A 20,438-nucleotide genomic window follows, 5' to 3' on the forward strand; every position below is an offset into this window, starting at 1 on the left:
GGTTATGGTTGACTTTCTGAAATGTTTAATATCTCACCCCTTATTCTATTGATTTTGTATTTACATTGTGTCATAAATCAAATTCGTTCAGTGTATGTTCACTTATTTGTGTTGATATGTCTTTTGATTGAGTTAAGTCAATTCAATTGGTATTTTCAAGTGTGGCATTCTGTGTTGTGCTGTTACACTATGGTTTCAGGTAAGAGTGAAGGTTGGCACACCTATTAACCGTTTAAATCCGTTGCATTTGTTTGTATGATGTTCAGTGGTTGTCGTTTGTTGACGTGGTTCATAAGCGTTTCTCGTTTCTTATTTTTTATACAGATAAGGAATTTCCCGTTTGAATGGTTTAATTTTACACTAGTCATTTTTTGGGTCCCTTTTAGTGTGCTGCACGGCAAGAGCCAATGCTCCGTTTTGAAATTGACATTATCAAGATGCTTGATTTCTTGATAGCCACACATATGTTGTAAATTTACACATGGCCTGGGGAGTGATATTTGGATTTTATTCTGAGCGTTAGCGAGATATTTCTTAAATAGGTATAGTAATATTAGTTTCTATTCACCAGCAATTCTTGGTTATATACAAAATAAAGAATAATTCCAAACGACAGACTTGGATTTTTGTCTTACGTGTTACTACTCACTTAACTCCTACATGGCCTATGACATGATCTACCACTCCTTTCGGAATTGCATTGCACTGTATGCTAAAGTAATGATATCTCTGTCCATATGAAGGTTTCGATACACCCCTTCTTTTCCTTGCACCAGTTCCATTGTGTGTGTTTTGCGATACAGAAGCATTAACTGATAGTGTAGTCACTCCTGGTTTAGGTGTTGCTGGTGTTGTTGGTGGTGGTGTTGGTGTTGTTGGTGGTAGTGTTGTTGGTGGTAGTGATGTTGGTGGTATTGTTGTTGGAGTTGGTGGTGCTATTGTACCATCTATTAAAGAGTCATAGGCACGGAAAATAACAACTCTGTTTATCTAAAAATTTGAAACCTTCATATAAAAATTACTGATTGATCATTTTGTTGTGTAAGGTAGAGAGAAGATATCAAGTGGGTAATCAAAAATCCAATAAGTACAGTGTATACACAATGGTTTGAAATAAAAATGATAAAAAGACAAATAACAATTACAAAACATTACACGAAACCACCACATAACTGGAGATGGACATAAGTGCCATGAAAGGAAAAGCAGTTCTTTCCCCACATATTTCATTTGTCTTGTTGGTCCGTAACGTTATACAAAATTTAATGTAACATTTTAAAAACTGTCAACTGAAATTTAAACTTGACCACTTGATGAAATAGCTTGTTTGTAAGCTGTAATATAGGAAATTATGAAAGGAAAATTAAAATCTTCACATTTGTCGATATGTCTAGTCTTTCACCGACCCTCATAGTCAATAACAAATTGTTAGTCTAGATATGGGGATAATGTACATCTCTCTGTTGTAGTAGTATTATATATTTCAAGTTACACTCAACAACGTCACCATACTATGAATCAATAATCAGTTGCAATAGAGAAACTCATCATAGATACCAGGGGTAAAAGAAATTTACATTCGTCTACAAATGAAGAGGATAATCCCATTAATTGTAACTAGTCTTTCTGTTAGTCCTCAAAATAATTACAACACATTTATTAAGAAAGGCATCAAGTAGTATACCGCTGTTTGAAACTCATAAATCGATAGAGAAAAAAAAAACAAATTCGGGTTACAAACTAAAACTGAAGGAAACGCAGTTTATAAAGAACATACAATACCATAATTACAATATACAACTTTATATAGATATTAAGGAAAAAGCATAGTAATCTGCCTTCTTCATGAAAAAATTGTAACAGTTAGTTTTAAATGATACAAGTGTATTGCTCATTTTATTTCATTTGGTGAACTGTTCTGCGTTTGAGAAACAACACAATATGCAAAAGTTTTATTAAAAACACTGTTTTTTGCTTTCGAAGTTTTAATAGATTTTCATTATCTGAACGTAAATAATACTTTTGATTAGCCGAGGGTTACGACCCACTTCCCTCCTCTCCACCCTTGGCGGATTGAGATAGAATTTTGGAGACACAAGGTAATGATTTTCATTGGTTGTAGTCGAAACTCGCTGCATCCAATCAAATGATTCAAAGACAAAAATTGCCTTCTGATATTAAATTTGTTTTCCCACATTCAATCAATTTAAACAATTAAACACAAAATTCGAGGATGTCATTATGTCAGCTTCTACTATAACCCTGGCAGATTTCTTTAAAGACTTCATAAGAACTTTATTTTATTCACTTACAGTTTCACTAATGTAATAAAATGCTTAAATAAATACTTTCGAAATTTTTATGATAAGTTGATTCTATTGGATATTGTGAATGGTATTTTATGTATTTGCTCATTCAAATTTAGGATATTGTCAATAAATAAACCAAGAACGTTTTCACGGTCTACAGTATTTAATCTATAGACTCATCAGTGAGGCTCGGATAAAACAAGTTAAAGAGGCAAATTAAGGTATAATTTAAAACATTGTGGACCCAAACTTTCGAAAGGTCACTATGCTATTAAATGGCATCATCTAAGAAACTGAAAGTGAAGTTACTAGACAGTGCGAGCTTTTCATTTTTCCGGAGAAACGTCTGCATGAATGTTTCATAATAAGCAAAAACAAAAATAAGTTGGCATGGCGAGGTAAACAGTTCGTTCCGATATGAATGCAGATTGAATGTAAAAAAGTAACACATATATGGTCCATATCTAGCATTTTCATAATGTCAGTTTCACAGTTTCTATGAATATTTGCATCAATGAACATGGTCTTTACAAAGTTTGAAATTGCCATCCTAAAAAATGTAAAAGTTTTCATGTTAAAACTAGATCTTCAAAATCAGTAATTCATATTTTAGTAGGTCATTATTTTAATTGAAAGTCATGCCAAAGACATCAACTACTTGAATTGGATGGTAAGTATTAATTTTTATTTCACAGCACTTACTTCGATTCATAAATACAACTTTAAACTTCGGCAATTTGTTAAAATATTTTACCAGTTCAAACTTTCAATTGGTAAACTGTTTTATCCATTGCTTTTGTAATACCACTAAGGTTACTAGATAAGCACAGTAGTAGCAATAACCCTCCATTTCTCATAAGAAGTCTTTATATGAATGCAGCAAATTTTTTAGATTTTTCGAAGCACCATTTAATTAAATAAAACAACTGTTTGATAAATTTGTGAAGAAATGTAGTGTGGCGAATAGAGAGAAAATAGGAATATAAACGTTCATGCAATCGAAACATACACCAACAGGAAAAAAGAAGCAAAAGAAATAAAGGAAGCAAATAATAAAAGCCATACGAAAAATGACAATACCATGGTTTAACAAATAAAGATACAAAAGACAAACAAATAAACAAAACGCTAATCAGAAAACTATAGATTTATAACAAAAGAAAACTAAAGCTATCAAAACCAGGGTCAAATTCAGGTTTTACGGTGGAAATTATTACTTATTTAATATTTTTCAATAAATTGCATTCACTGATATCATTATAAATGGAAAGGTATATTCGTGGTAGGTTTGCGAATAAATGACAATATTTTAACAGGAATGTGTATATTAGAAACATAGATTTTTAAACTACAGTATAAAACTTAAAAACAATAAGGATTTCCTCATGCTTAATTTACAATTAATTCATTCAAAGTTGTCATAGTACTGATTAAAAAGGAAATAAATATTACTTCTAGAATACTTTCTGGAAGCTCATATGGCTTATTCGAAACCCATTATGAATATGCCACCAAGACTTATACAGTCTAGTTGGCCATGTAGTCAAGAGCCAAAAACACAGTGCAGACTTTGTTGTATCAATATCCCAATAGCATGAGTTCGAATCGATGCGAGGGAAGAACAAAAAATTGCCGATTTAACATTGTTGTCCTGATAACAAAAGTAATCGTAAAAACAAAATGCGTTTTAAACCGTGTATCACCTTTACTGGTAATCAAATGGATGGATCTGTCGTAGAGTTTTTACTTTGTAAGATGTACCTATCAGAATAATCATTTTATGACTATCATACGATCCTTTACGATAGATATTTAGCTAATCTGCAAAGAATTCCGTCTTCTCGTCTTGTCAAGTACGGTGTTACAACTCTAGGTTCTACTGAATAGGAAAGGTGACACTAGGCCACTTGAAAGCTGAATGATATAGTTCAATCTAGGTAACCGAGTTGTCTAGAACAGTGCAGGCGGGTTTGTCTCGAATTTTAAGTAGGTTATGTTTCAATCCTGGTGAGGGAAAAACTGAATTTGCTTATGCGCCGATTTAACATTTTTGTGCTGATATTAAGATAATCATATAAAATGTGTTTTTATCCGTTCATCGCCTTCTCTTGTGATCCAATGGGTGGATATGTTGTGGAGTTGCCGCTTTTTTATACGCCCGTCTTTTAGACGGGACGTATTATGGTATACCGTTGTCCGTCCGTCCGTCCGTCGTCCATACTTCGGACAATAACTCAAAAAGGCTTTCACCAATGACCATGAAACTTTGGTGAATTGTTTATATCTATTGGTGTAAGCTCCCTTTCAATTTTTATAAATTTCAGATTTTAAGTTTTGGATTAATGGGGCTTTATTCATAAAAAAGGGGGGATTTTCAACACTTCGGACAATAACTCAAAAAGGCTTTCACCAATGACCATGAAACTTTGGTGAATTGTTTATATCTATTGATGTAAGCTCCCTTTCAATTTTTATAAATTTCAGATTTTAAGTTTTGGATTAATGGGGCTTTATTCATAAAAAAAGGGGGATTTTTAACACTTCGGACAATAACCCAAAAAGGCTTTCACCAATGTCCATGAAACTTTGGTGAATTGTTTATATCTATTGATGTAAGCTCCCTTTCAATTTTTATAAATTTCAGATTTTAAGTTTTGGATTTATGGGGCTTTATTCATAAAAAAAGGGTGATTTTTAACACTTCGGACAATAACTCAAAAATGCTTTCACCAATGTCCATGAAACTTTGGTGAATTGTTTATATCTATTGATGTAACAAATAATACTTAATAAAATCTGATGAAAACATAAAATTTGTAAAATCTTTAGTTCAATTTAAAACATTAAATTTCTTGTAAAAAATAGGTTCCATGAATGTCATACGTTTGTACGATTATTGAATGGTTGCAAGGATGCAAGCACATTAGCAGTCCCTGAGATACTAACTGTTCCCTGAGGCATATATCATTTTATGATAACATTTTCACTATCTAAGCTATGGATAAAAATCAAATACTGTTTTTGCATATAGGATGTTTTACTCTTGTTAAAATTAGTTGCAATTGAAATCACAAATGATACCTTAGCATTGCAGCTTTTTTATAGAGTTCGGTTTCGGTGGAAGGGTTGAGCGCAATAAAAAATGTTATAAAACATAACTAGTCTACAATAGCACATAATAAGTGAACAAGTGACAACATGAAAATCCTAACATGTGACTAAATATTCCTTAAATGTTAAAAGGGTGTCATTTTATGAAAAAAAATAAGGAAATCAAGTCTCCTAAACATTTATCAATATGATCATCTTGTGAATATTCTAAACAATAAAAAGGTAATAATCGTTATCCACCATATTAAGCACCATTTGAACAACTTTTGCATACTTCTTTGTATAATTTAGTATGGATTCCTCACTGTGTTCAACAGAATCTAACTATGAGCAATATACCCCAAGGAAATTACCTTCTTTCAAACTACTATAAAATTTGGAAATCAGTCATAGAATTACTAAAACCCATAATCATATATCACTTTCCTTATATTGCATTGCAGACTTCTATGTTATATGCCAATGTTAATGATATTTGTTTTTATGCCCCACCTACGATAGTAGAGGGGCATTATGTTTTCTGGTCTGTGGCTCCGTTCTTCCGTCCGTCTGTGGTTCCGTTCGTCCGTCCAGGTTAAAGTTTTTGGTCAAGGTAGTTTTTGATGAAGCTGAAGTCCAATCAACTTGACACTTAGTACACTTGTTGCTTATGAGATGATCTTTCTAATTTTTAAGCCAAATTAGACTTTTGACCCCAATTTCACGGTCCACTGAACATAGAAAATGAAAGTGGGAGTTTCAGGTTAAAATGTTTGGTCAAGGTAGTTTTTGATGAAGCTGAAGTCCAATCAACTTGATACTTAGTACACTTGTTGCTTAGGATATGATCTTTCTAATTTTAATGCCAAATTAGAGAATTACCCAATTTCACGGTCCAAGGAACATGGAAAAGGATAGTGCGAGTGGGGCATCCGTGTACTTTGGACACATTCTTGTTTATGCTAAATATTGAAAAGCTGAACTAGGTTTAATCATCAGTGTCTTCTTCACTGTAATCACTGTCCTCATCATCAGAAAAATCCTCATTTTCATTCTCAGAAGAGGCCTCCTCATCATCAATGAAATCTTTATCTTCATCATCAATGAAATCCTTACTTTCATCACCTACTTCCTCATTTAGATCATAACTTTCAGTAGAGTCACTTTCACCATCTTCACTTTCCCTGTTATGTTCTTGCTGCTCCTCATTGTCATTGTAGTCTTTTTTGCCATTTTTATACGCCCGTCGTCAATGAAATCCTTACTTTCATCACCTACTTCCTCATTTAGAACATAACTTTCAGTAGAGTCACTTTCACCATCTTCACTTTCCCTGTTATCTTCTTGCTGCTCCTCATTGTCATTGTAGTCTTTTTTTGCCATTTTTATACGCCCGTCGTCTTTCAAACAACGGGCGTATCATGCGCTAAAGCGCAGCCCTTTATTAGACGTACTTCTGTAAACATTCTATCGTCATGCCTTATATATCATATTCTGTGTAAGGACGCTAGATAAAAACTGACAAGGAAAGGTAACATCATGGAGACTAAAACATTTTTTTTTATTGTAGAGCAAAGGTGATCGAGTGGTCTAGCGCGTCGCATATAGTACAAGGCGATTTGGTGCCACGATATCTCATGAATATGAATTCAAATCCCGGCCAAGAAAAAATTCGAGTTCGTAAATTTAGAGATCTAACATTGTTAAATTCAAGCCAATAAGCTTAAGCTAACGCCTAGGCATTAAATTTATTGCCTGAAATTATCAGGCATTTAGCTTATTTCCTGAAGTCTGATGTTTTCACTTAAGGCAATAAGTGAATTTTGAGATATTTATATTATCTTAAAAAACATGTACAAGCTGTGAACATTCTTAATTGATAGTATTTTTTAAATTACATTCAAAATACTAACAAACATTCATAGATTGATAACTAAAGTAAATGAGAAAGATGACGGAAATGTCAAAATCCCTGTTTATTAGAGGGACGGACTATATGATAATTTAAAAAAGGCATTGTGCTATATAGCTAAGTTTCGGTTTCGGTGGAAGGGTTGAGCGCAATAAAAAATGTTATAAAACATAACTAGTCTACAATAGCACATAATAAGTGAACAAGTGACAACATGAAAATCCTAACATGTGACTAAATATTCCTTAAATGTTAAAGGGTGTCATTTTATGAAAAAAAATAAGGAAATCAAGTCTCCTAAACATTTATCAATATGATCATCTTGTGAATATTCTAAACAATAAAAAGGTAATAATCGTTATCCACCATATTAAGCACCATTTGAACAACTTTTGCATACTTCTTTGTATAATTTAGTATGGATTCCTTACTGTGTTCAACAGAATCTAACTATGAGCAATATACCCCAAGAAAATTACCTTCTTTCAAACTACTATAAAATTTGGAAATCAGTCATAGAATTACTAAAACCCATAATCATATATCACTTTCCTTATATTGCATTGCAGACTTCTATGTTATATGCCAATGTTAATGATATTTGTTTTTATGCCCCACCTACGATAGTAGAGGGGCATTATGTTTTCTGGTCTGTGGCTCCGTTCTTCCGTCCGTCCGTCCAGGTTAAAGTTTTTGGTCAAGGTAGTTTTTGATGAAGCTGAAGTCCAATCAACTTGACACTTAGTACACTTGTTGCTTATGAGATGATCTTTCTAATTTTTAAGCCAAATTAGACTTTTGACCCCAATTTCACGGTCCACTGAACATAGAAAATGAAAGTGGGAGTTTCAGGTCAAAATTTTTGGTCAAGGTAGTTTTTGATGAAGCTGAAGTCCAATCAACTTGATACTTAGTACACTTGTTGCTTAGGATATGATCTTTCTAATTTTAATGCCAAATTAGAGAATTACCCAATTTCACGGTCCAAGGAACATGGAAAAGGATAGTGCGAGTGGGGCATCCGTGTACTTTGGACACATTCTTGTTTATGCTAAATATTGAAAAGCTGAACTAGGTTTAATCATCAGTGTCTTCTTCACTGTAATCACTGTCCTCATCATCAGAAAAATCCTCATTTTCATTCTCAGAAGAGGCCTCCTCATCATCAATGAAATCTTTATCTTCATCATCAATGAAATCCTTACTTTCATCACCTACTTCCTCATTTAGATCATAACTTTCAGTAGAGTCACTTTCACCATCTTCACTTTCCCTGTTATGTTCTTGCTGCTCCTCATTGTCATTGTAGTCTTTTTTGCCATTTTTATACGCCCGTCGTCAATGAAATCCTTACTTTCATCACCTACTTCCTCATTTAGAACATAACTTTCAGTAGAGTCACTTTCACCATCTTCACTTTCCCTGTTATCTTCTTGCTGCTCCTCATTGTCATTGTAGTCTTTTTTTGCCATTTTTATACGCCCGTCGTCTTTCAAACAACGGGCGTATCATGCGCTAAAGCGCAGCCCTTTATTAGACGTACTTCTGTAAACATTCTATCGTCATGCCTTATATATCATATTCTGTGTAAGGACGCTAGATAAACACTGACAAGGAAAGGTAACATCATGGAGACTAAAACATTTTTTTTTATTGTAGAGCAAAGGTGATCGAGTGGTCTAGCGCGTCGCATATAGTACAAGGCGATTTGGTGCCACGATATCTCATGAATATGAATTCAAATCCCGGCCAAGAAAAAATTCGAGTTCGTAAATTTAGAGATCTAACATTGTTAAATTCAAGCCAATAAGCTTAAGCTAACGCCTAGGCATTAAATTTATTGCCTGAAATTATCAGGCATTTAGCTTATTTCCTGAAGTCTGATGTTTTCACTTAAGGCAATAAGTGAATTTTGAGATATTTATATTATCTTAAAAAACATGTACAAGCTGTGAACATTCTTAATTGATAGTATTTTTAAAATTACATTCAAAATACTAACAAACATTCATAGATTGATAACTAAAGTAAATGAGAAAGATGACGGAAATGTCAAAATCCCTGTTTATTAGAGGGACGGACTATATGATAATTTAAAAAAGGCATATATGCAGAAACAGGTCATGGCGAAAGAGACTGTATGATTAATCAACATAATTATGATAATGTATAAAATTCCTGATTGTGATTACATTGAGCCATTTCTTTCACTTCGTGAAAATTGTAACTTTGTACATGTTTGACTTTATAAATAGTTTGATATGAGCGTCACTGATGAGTCTTATGTAGACGAAACGCGCGTCTGGCGTACTAAAGTATAATCCTGGTACCTTTGATAACTATTGTAACTTATGGAAAATGTTCATACTGAAGTGAGAGGTAGTTATACTTATATTATTCATATTCCTTGTCTATTTGTTTGATCACACATTGTTTTGAATATAAAGGACTTATACACGACTGGCATACAAGTGGGAGGTTTAGCTAGCTACATGTTGAAATAAAGGCAACAGTAGTATACTGCTGTTCAAAAGTCATAAATCGATTGAGAGAAAACTAATCCGGGTTACAAACTAAAACCGGAGGAAAAACAACAACTATAAGAGGAAAACAGCTCAAATCGACCAGTTATCAAAAGGAAATAGCAAAAGGACTCCTCCGAGTGTGGGAGTTTCTCGCTGCATTGAAGACCCATTGGTGGACTTCGGCTGCTGTCTGCTCCATTGTCGGGTTGTTGTCTCTTTGACACAATTCCATTCTCAATTTTAGTTATAGAATATTTAGTGGAAGCCCAGATGAAACTAATTTGAAACCTTTATTTTGCTAACTCATGGTTGTATGGAATTGTATGCGACTGTCATACAAGTTAGAGGTTTAGCGAGCTATAAAACCAGATTTAATCAACAATATTGTTCATTAGGAAATACCTATACCAAATCAGATAATGACAGTTGTTTTCTATTCGATTGATATCTTTGAGCTTTGAGCTTTAAATTTTGCTATTTGATAAGTCAATCTCCGTTTTGACTTTTCCTCGGAGTTCTGTATATTTCTCAGTTTACTTGTTGATGGGTTGATTTTACCCTGTGGACATTATACGTAGAAAAATGGCATAGATCCATTAGTAAATACAAATATAGGTATAAAAAACGAAAATAACGGATATCTGAAAATCTCCACAAAGAACGAACCAAGGAGTGTCTACAGGGTAAGCGACTCCAGCTATGTACGCTTGCCTCGATATGCTCATTCATACTATTAAAGTCATAATATCAAAATCGGTTATGTTTGGATCAGAAGATTTTATGATTTTTAAAACGCGAAAACATGTCATTTCTGTGTTGACAGAGATACATCGAGTAGCTTAGCCAACTTGATTGTGACCGTTAAACTTATGTAATATACATTTCAATCGGGTTTTTTTTTCTCACAAAACTACGTTTGCAATTATGTGGTTTTATACTTATGTTTGTCAAAATATCATAATGTTTGTTTGCAATTTTTATCAAGCTCTTGTGTTAGATGTTAATCATTGAATTACCAATACTCATGCATCAGAAACTGCGGACATGAACTTACTCATAAATAATTGACGTACTGATGATAGTTATTATTTGAACTTTTATTTTAAATCAGTTACATTTTCAAATAGTTTTCTTATCTTAACTTAAGTGCACAGTTAAATAGCGCCATTTAAACCGATCCTGCTTCACATGATGGACCAGTCGTTTCTTTCATGTCAGTACATCGATGGAGGGGCAGGGGTAAAGATGAATTTGTGATACTTTTCAGTTACAACGAATGATATGTATGCAGACTCAGTAAAATATCGGTGACCTTTCTCTTCGACTTGATCAATGGTTTAAACATAGTATTTATATATGATTGCATGCAGATGAACCAGCAGATCAGCTGTATTTGACAGTCATAAAGGATGCTAAATACGTACAATGTCGCATCATACATTTTTTTATAAGTAGTTACATACACTTCATCTGAAGTTGGTAATGAGCAAATCGTGAAGAAGAATTCCTTCTAGGGTGTTAATCAATAAGTCGGTTTTTGCCCTATAAATTTATATACAAAAGAACAATAATTTATAAGCTCAAGCCATTTCCGTCATATATATTTTTTTCTTCTATCTTTAATTCACATTTCTAGAGTAAACATAACACAGTGTTATAAATATAATGAGAGGTCAATGTGATTGACAACGACAAATATAGATTATAAAATGGCAAAATTCATATCAGACCCCTTATCAGCCCGAGAGCCGATAGGCTCGAGGGAGGACTTTGACCATGGGCTGACAAGGGGTCGGATATGAAAAATGGCATGTTATGTTCTTTTTATCATTAAATTCAACAGAAGACATACAGACAAAAACTATTTTTTTAAAACTTTGTTGTAAAATTTGTTATGCATTTTTTAATAATATATATTCCTACTTCCTAATAGATTTTTTGTGTCCAACGTTGTTATGTTTTACACTAAGAACGATACCAGTGAGGTATATTTTCTGGAATTTGACGAATGATGTCGAAATGTCACCCAATAACGTTAGAGCAAAGCATTCAATAATAACCAGAAGCAGTTGATATAAACCGAAAGCAGTTGATAAAAAAAGTCATATCACACGGCTAAGCCTATTCTTCAAATTAAATGAATAAATATATGTACAAATAAGTTTTATCATGGGGTACAATTATATTATTTTCTATAAGTATATGATAAAAGTATATATCAAGAGTCCAAATATGTAAACTTCAAAATGTGTAGGAAAATGATTGAATGTTGATTGATTGTTGTGAGAGTTTATCAAATGGGTAATATTAAGGTATTATTTTGGAAAGTGAACAGTTTGCAGATAATATCACAATAATGCCTGTCTCAAAAATCAACCACGACAGCGGTTAAATTGCTACAAAAGATAGAGTTTTCATGATTGAAACAATCAATATGTGTAACGGGGAGGCAAATATTAGTGAGTAGAAATCTGGGTGTGTACATGTATGTTCGATTTATTGTAAATTTGAAAATTATTGCGTGTATTAATTATTGCAATTTTTCAAAAATGGACAAAACTGCATTATTAATTATTGCAATTTAAGGAAAATATGCCTTTAGATAAAAGTATCAGATATCAAAATGCGAGTTCTTATTATCTAGTCGCGTTATTTGCAATGATAAAAACCTCCCAATAATTTCTGAATTTACAGTAGTTGTTAATTCGTTTTAAAGACTCAAATAAAACGATTATCGAGGAAAGTGTCAAATTCAATTGTCTTAAGACTGTCTTACCGTTACATCCGTCCCATTTATGCACTCTTTTGGAATAGAAATGTGGCCATATTTATCTGAACTGTATGTACTGGTAGTACAGTTGTCATCTGTGCCAAAAGTCATACTATTGACCGACTCCAACTGAATAAACGAGTCTAAAGAGAAACCATGTAACACAAGGTCTCCATTTTCTTTACATTCTGTAAAGTAAAAGTTATCAGAAATCCAAATGCCTATAAATTAAGGTGAAAAACAAACAAACAAACAAACAAACACAAACATGTATACTTAGCCAAGCAGAAAATTAAAAAGAAAAGGAAAATTAAAACCATTATCAATATAAACTACTCCAAATGGTTATTACACAACCTGTAACTAAAAATGAAGTTAAACAAATCACAATTTATCTTTCAAGTTCATGTTTTCTTAATCTTCAGTAATTCGTGTATTCATAAGAAATACAGTTGCGTTGTCAAACTTCAGATTGCAACACTATTCGAACATTTTGAGGGAAGGGGTCCATTGTGAAAAGTAACATACAGATTACAAAAATATAGGTCTCTTGCTGTGCAAAATTAGTACCTATTGGAACATCGACTGTCGGCTTAAATATCAATTCACAAAATTGAAAAAGGAGTAGGCCCAGTAAAACCTTGTTTTGGCCCCAAAATATAGCAGTTTTACTGAATTATTAAAATGTAAACCTTAAGATATTTTTTGGAAAGTAGAACACTTCTGTTACTAAAATATTGGCTATTTTACAATACAATGCACATGTATCGGGTACTAGCACCATTAAGTCATGCTAAATTACGGAAATCTTCACAATTTTAGCATTCGAGTTAACTTTTAGACGGTTTTTGTTTTAAATGGAAGTGGTCGCATTTGTGTTGATTCTTGATATCATAATGTACTAGTAAGCTGTAATGATATACTACATAACATATATAAAGGTTGAGACTGAACACGGATGCGACCACTTTCAACTTCGACAAAAAAAATCTGAAAAATGACATCTTGTGGAATATTTGATAGATTTGTAATATTTTAGCTTGAATTTGAGCGTCTTTCATGACTAAATCAGTACAATTTGTTTACATAAACTTTTTAAATCTACTAAAGTAAACACTGAAGTGTTTAGAAAGTGTTCAAAATCTATAGGTTGCATTTTTGTAAATATAGCCAATGCCATTTCCCATAGGAATTCCTTTTACGGCTAAAACTGTGACACTTTTACTATGAAGTTTCGTGAACAATTATATCATAGAATTAAAAGTTGAAATGAACTTCTATTTTATTCAAAGGTCAAAACATAGATCAAAATATGCCGCACAGCTTTATATTCTGCCTACCCCTGGGTCATAAAACAAATAAATTAACTTGTAAATGCTATGATTTTATGATTTTAAAGGCCTTTATATAGAAAACAATAACTGTGCTTGGAAGTAATTCAAAATCAGGTGTTAGCAGTTATTTTTATAAAATTTTAAATGAATGATTACATCAGACTGGTATCTGCTTAAATGTAACTATTGCAAATATGGCTTTATTTTAACCCTTATATTTCGTATTTTAGCTAAATTATGTCAGATATATGGTTAAAAATACTTTTGTTGTGAGAAGAATTCTAAACGACCATTTGAGGCAGAAATTGTGAACTTTCATTGACAAATAAGCATGCAGTAAGATGTGGACTGGAGACAGAGGCAGGATTGGATCATTTATATAATCTTGAATATTGGAATGATTGACTGCTAAACATTACATTTACAGTGTTTTGAAATGCATTCAAATTGTTATCAGAACAGTTTTAAAGAGGTTATGGGCATTTAATGTCAGAAAACATGCAAATAGGGCAAGCTGGCAATAAATTAAGTCTTGTTTTCAATTTCTTTAAAAGACCGAAACAGGGGAGGGGTATAAAATGTACAGTAAATGAAAACTTGAGTATATGCAGAAATATCTTTAAGGCTACAGTTCTGATAAAAAAGTATTAATGTGAGAAAAGGTGTTTTACAGAATTTTCTATTTGAATAAATGTTTGTTTAGTTTGCACTTTGTAAATATAGCCCTTTCGCAAACCACGCCTATTTTGGGTAGATAAAAAATATTCATAGATAATTCAATTTTTGTTAATGATCTCTATGTTTCATCTCACAGTGACATAACTTGGGGATGTTACAATAAATATCCATATGCGTTTTGCTTTTATTGAAATCTGTGGTAATCCTGCAGTCAAGGTAGGGCTTGTTGAGAATTTTCGTGTAAGTTGAAACTCTAAGAGGTTCTGGGCATATAAACGTTAAAAATAAGCCGCACAGCCATATATTTTGCCCTTTGAAAAAAATAGTAGTACATATTAACTTTCCATTCTAGGATATATTTTTGTCCATGCATAGTAAAAGTGGTACAGTTTTAGCCGTAAAAGGAGTTCCTATATGGGACATTGCATTGTCGATATTTACTCAAATGCAAACCCTACATTTACCAACTAAGTTGATGAGAAACATCGTGGTAGGAAGGTTATGTAACTAGATGATCATTCTAGGGTAACTAGTAATTAGTCTTATAATTTGATTATTTTGTAAAATTATAAACATACCATATGAATACTGCGGCGTTTCTTGTCGACTTATTTCTAAGAGCACCTTCAAAACATAATTGAATAAATCATAATATTAGTTCTTTATAAAAGAGGCTAAAATTGAAATTCTAATTCAGTTATAAACAGTGCTAACGTTAAACAACGGCTATGTATGCTACACAAAATAATATAGAAAGATAGAACCAAAAAAAAAGAGCATACATATGAAATCAATGAATTACAAATAATACTTCAGCAATTAGGTATTTTCACTCAAGTGTTCATAAAAGAATACCCATATACAACATATAACCATTATAAATGAATTGTATCTTTCTGTATTTCTTTTCAAAATATCAATCAATAAATGAATATGATCTATACAAATCTGTTTTAAATTGAAATCAAATATCACAAATTAATGAAGTTCGTGTGATCAACATGAACTCATCTGATTTTTCTATATATATTAAATTATAAAAGGTATGCCCTAATAATTATTTCTATTTATGATTTTACACATATAGTGCAATAGTATCTATGCTTATCTATACATATAAGAATATTTGTTGTAATGAGTCCCATCCAAGTTGCAATACATGCAAAGTTCACAGTTAAAAGTCGAAGTACGACCTATAACACGGAGCCGGCGTTGTCATCGTCATCAATTGGTCGAACATAATTCCCAAAAAATTACCGAAGGCATATCCTGTGAATTAATCTTCAATCAAAAAAAAAGATCCTATTATATCTCTCACATTTTTATATTTATTCTGCATCGACAAACATTTTTGAACAAAAATTAATTTTTAAGCTATATTTTCTTTGCATATGGATATCCCTCTCAAACACCGGGATAATTGTCTTGGGATAAAAAGTATCCGATCGCGATATTTAGCGATATATCGCAAAACTGTTCTCTATTTAGATTTTAGCCATCATGAACAAAGATGATAAATCTGTAAGTTCAGAATTAAAAAATGATGTTGATCATTTCTCGTAAAATTTAGGGCAGTGGTACTAGAAATTTTCTTAACATTGAAATGCCTTTACTGAGTCAAGAATATGATAGTTGTTTTGCATTCGTTTGATGTGTATGAGCTTTTGATTTTTGTGTTCTTATTATGTTTGCTGACATTGCTTTTCTAAGATTTGTTATTCGTAATAATTAGCTGATTAATAATGAATATAAGTCGAATATCTTACCAAGCACAACAGTGTCTTAATTGTAGTCTTTAGAGCACACATGATCTTTTATTGACTGTTAAAAAAAAAGGTTTTGAACATGAATGGCTAACGAGATAATTAATATGATTAATTCTTTTCAAAATGTAGTTCACGTACAAATTAACTGCAATGATTATCGACAAAATAAACAATACAGAGTATAACTAATATGTGTGAATGATAAGAAGAACGTACATAATATATGAGGCTCCCACAGGGTACCCCCCTCAGGTCGCAAGGTCGTTTTTCAAATTGTTGCAAGGTCGTTTTTCAGGGAAACGTTCAGGTCGCAGGTCGTTTTTTTCCAACATAGAGGACGGAAGTCGTTTTTATATTTAAAGGATTCATTCAAGTCCTTGTTGTGTCGATTCTTGTGTTATTAAACCAGGGTCATATATAATCCTGATTAAACCTTTTAGTTTCAAATACGATATTTGGACATTTTGCTGTGCCTTTGGGTTCCGTTGTTCTTGTTTTGTTTTGACCATCCAGAGATGGCTGTCTGTAAGTGGGCAGTTCCTGCTCTATTAAAGTTTGTGTCGTCAGCTTTAGATTATTTTTTTTTTACATTTAATGATCAATATGTGATGTTTTCGTGCCATTAACCCATATCCATTCTTTTCCATATTGAGACCAAAACAGGACTTGAACTTTTCGATTTTTCAGAACAGTAGTTTCAACCAAACATTCAGTATTTAACTACTAGTAATCAAATATTTTTCTGTTTCCATATACTGCCCACATTCAACTTTCTGAATAAACTGGCAAATTGTGGCTGCACGGTTAAAAACAGGATAAAAACAAAAGATCCTCTTAAGTTTGTAAGGTTGGTCATTTGAGATTTGAAAGTCTCAAATGGCTGTGCTGTGGCGATCTCAGGGGACAGCTTGTTCCAGTCTTTGGTGGTGTTCACAAAGGAGGACCATTTACTGCAGTCTTTGGTTCCTATTTGTACCATGTATCCATGTTGTTGTATATGTTTGGATATTCTAGTTGATCTTTGGGGTTACATGCATTTGCTGATGGCTACTTTGTCGTTGACGATCTTGTACATCATTGCGAGTCTGGCTTCTCTGTTTCGTTCTCTGAGACTTTTCCAACCCAATTCGTTAATCATGTCTGTGACACTTGATCTGTTTCTATGGCGCTTGGTGACGTATCGCGCAGACCTCCTTTGAACTTTTTCAATTTGGTCAATATGTTTTTGATGATATGGGTCCCATACTGTTGTAGCGTATTCTAGTTGGGGCCTTACTAGAGTTTTGTATGCTTGCTCGTTAATGCTTTTAGCGTCGATTTGTAGGTTTCTGTGGAGGAAACCAAGGCTTCTGTTGTCTTTGCTGGTAATTTGTTGAAGTATTCTTTCCAGTCTAGTTCGCTTGTGATGGTGCAGCCCAGGTTCATGTTTTAGGACATGGTCATGTAAAATGTAATCCCATTTAATCGGCTTTTTCTTTCTAGAGACAGTCAGCACGCGACACTTTTCCGGGTGATATATCTTCCACTTTTCCTTCCATAGTGCCAGTTTATCTATGTCTGACTGTAGTTGTCAGCAATCAGTATCTGAAGCGATGATTAGGTATACTACTGTGTCATCAAGAGACGAAATGTTGACTAGGGTCTTGCTCTGACCCTGTGGAACTCCAGATTCTACCTTTGTTCTGTCTGACTGTTCAACCTCAACAAATACTACTTGGGTCTATTTGTCAGGAATTCTTCTATCCAGCTGTTGGTCATTCTCCTGATTCCATAGTGATTGAGTTTATGTAAGAGTATGCTATGGGTGTCACGGAATAGAAGTTCCTTCATAATATAAGTTCCAAAAGGAATAAATATTCTGGAATATTACAATGTATTTCCACAGGAATAAATAATCTGGAATATTATTTCCGCAGGAATAAATATTACAGTATATGTTCCTAACGGAATAAATGGTATAGAATATTTGTTCCAACAGGAATTGGTATTATGACATTGTTTGTAACAAAGTTTCCAGTGGAACTTCTGTCAGATGGAACAAATATATGTTGACATGGGATACCTTGCCGAATGCTTTTGATAAATCTCTTCCCTCGGTTTTAGTTTGTTACCCCGATTTTGTTTTTTGTCCATAGATTTATGAGTTTTGAACAGCGGTATACTACTGTTGCCTTTATTTATCAGTAATTCAGACTGTTTTCCCAATTCAAGGTTCTTTGTCAGGTCATCAATGAATTCTAAGAGTTGCGTCTCGCAGGATCGTTTACTACGAAATCCATGTTGTAGTGGATAAAGGATGTTGTTTGCCTCTGCGTGTTTCATAATGTGGCTGGTAACAATATGTTTGATGATCTTGCAGTAAATAAAGAAGAGTACTTTTGACCCTTTATATTCATATTGTGAAAGTTCAAAGAACTCTTATAAAATCACCAGGGATGTAGAGCTGGATTTACCCACTGAAATACTTTGAACATATCTATAGGTAGGCTGATGGCAACAAGGAAATGTCTTGAAGACAGTGGTGTCCCGCTGTCTTGAAGACAGCGGTGTCCCGCTCGGCACTTATTTCCATTTTCGATGGAACTCCCCCATTTTCAAACAGTTGTTAGTCCATATCATGATGAAAAAAAAGAGTACGGTACATAATTTCATGAAGATTCGACTTGAAACTTTTTAGGAAATATCTTAAACGCTAAGGTAAACCAAAGTGTAACTGACGAACGAACGGATGGACGAACAGACCGAATGTTGTCGGGACATAAAACATAAAACTGATCATCAACATTACTTGGAAACATTTGTCTTTTTGGAGCACACACAGAGACGCTAGTAGCTAGTGCGCTATGCGCTAGTGATGACCATCACCCATAGTGTATAGGAAGCAATAGCCCAGACCAATTTAAAAAAATTTAAAGAAACAAAACTGGTCCAAAAAATTATCATAACATGACATTTTGATAGCTTATCATGCTCTTAAATAGAAACTAAGACTTTTAACCGACTATAGATACAAAAAGGGTCACAAAAAGTTCAAAATTGATTATTTGACAACTGCATGTTGATTTAAGATGAAAATCGGACTTATAATAACTTGTATTTCATAGTGCTAAACAATTGTAAACAAATGAAATAAATCTTTTTTGATCCGTTATTTATCAAGTTTCATCTGGATACCACCATGGGACGGCCAGACAAATGGAAGTACGAACGGATACCCAACCGTGTAATGCTTCTCTATTGCGTGTAGTGAAGTATAATAAAGTTGACAAAAGTGTTACAAATGGCCAGAAAAACAGTATGGCTGACCATGGTTGGTACGACCAACAGTCAGCAGTTTATGTTTGAAAACAGACATGTGATTTGGGCATTGTATTTTATCAGATCTACCATCCTAATTGGTTATGATGCCAGCCGATTGCTCTTTCCGATCTAGTTCTTGGTATATTTCCGACAAAATTCTCTGAGAAACAACTCGGAGGAAATAGGCTGAGACAGAGAACCAGCTGTAAATAACGCGCTGTTTTGCCGATCTTTCGATAACCGATATGGCGACAAAAGACCGCAAAGGAAAACTTCGCGCCCGAAATGGCAAGGTCGTTTTTAGCGTGGGTAAAGTCGGAGGTCGTTTTTTCCATTTCTAAATTTTACAGGTCGCAGGTGGTTTTTAGAAGGCCATCAGGTCGGAAGTCGCCCCTAAAAAGCCCTGAGGTCGTAGGTTGTTTTTGACCCTGCGGGAACCTCATATATCAGTAATAAAACATACTGATAAAAATATTGATAATACAATCAGTTCCCTTGCTCTTGGACCTATGCTATCTACCTGTGTATGTATTGAATGGCTTAACATTTCTTTTTTTGGGCGTCATCAACATTTTCTGAACACCTTTTTGATAAAAACTGTTTTATGTTTTAGTGTTTGTTTAATACTAAATAAATCTTTATCATGGTCAACTGTCTATTACAAGCGATTATTAGTATGACAATAAAGCAAAACTACACTAAACAAACAGTCATAAATTAAGGCAAAATAGTTCACTATTTAGGAATATCAATT

At 33.3% G+C, this 20,438-nt stretch overlaps 1 protein-coding gene across 1 annotated transcript in view; it reads right to left on the reverse strand.

The window, feature by feature from the left end:
• Window positions 1-20,438, reverse strand: part of LOC143079154 (uncharacterized) — a 40,689-nt gene that overhangs the window by 15,454 nt on the left and 4,797 nt on the right. The window contains exons 2-5 of the mRNA XM_076254371.1: window positions 16,385-16,439; window positions 15,197-15,242; window positions 12,613-12,794; window positions 650-990 (exon numbers count right to left, since the gene is read on the reverse strand). Of these exons, the coding sequence (XP_076110486.1) occupies window positions 650-990; window positions 12,613-12,794; window positions 15,197-15,242; window positions 16,385-16,426 (611 nt within the window). The 5' untranslated portion in view covers window positions 16,427-16,439. The remainder of the gene's footprint in view (window positions 1-649; window positions 991-12,612; window positions 12,795-15,196; window positions 15,243-16,384; window positions 16,440-20,438) is intronic.

Source organism: Mytilus galloprovincialis, chromosome 6, assembly GCF_965363235.1.
Source record: "Mytilus galloprovincialis chromosome 6, xbMytGall1.hap1.1, whole genome shotgun sequence".
NCBI lineage: Eukaryota > Metazoa > Mollusca > Bivalvia > Mytilida > Mytilidae > Mytilus > Mytilus galloprovincialis.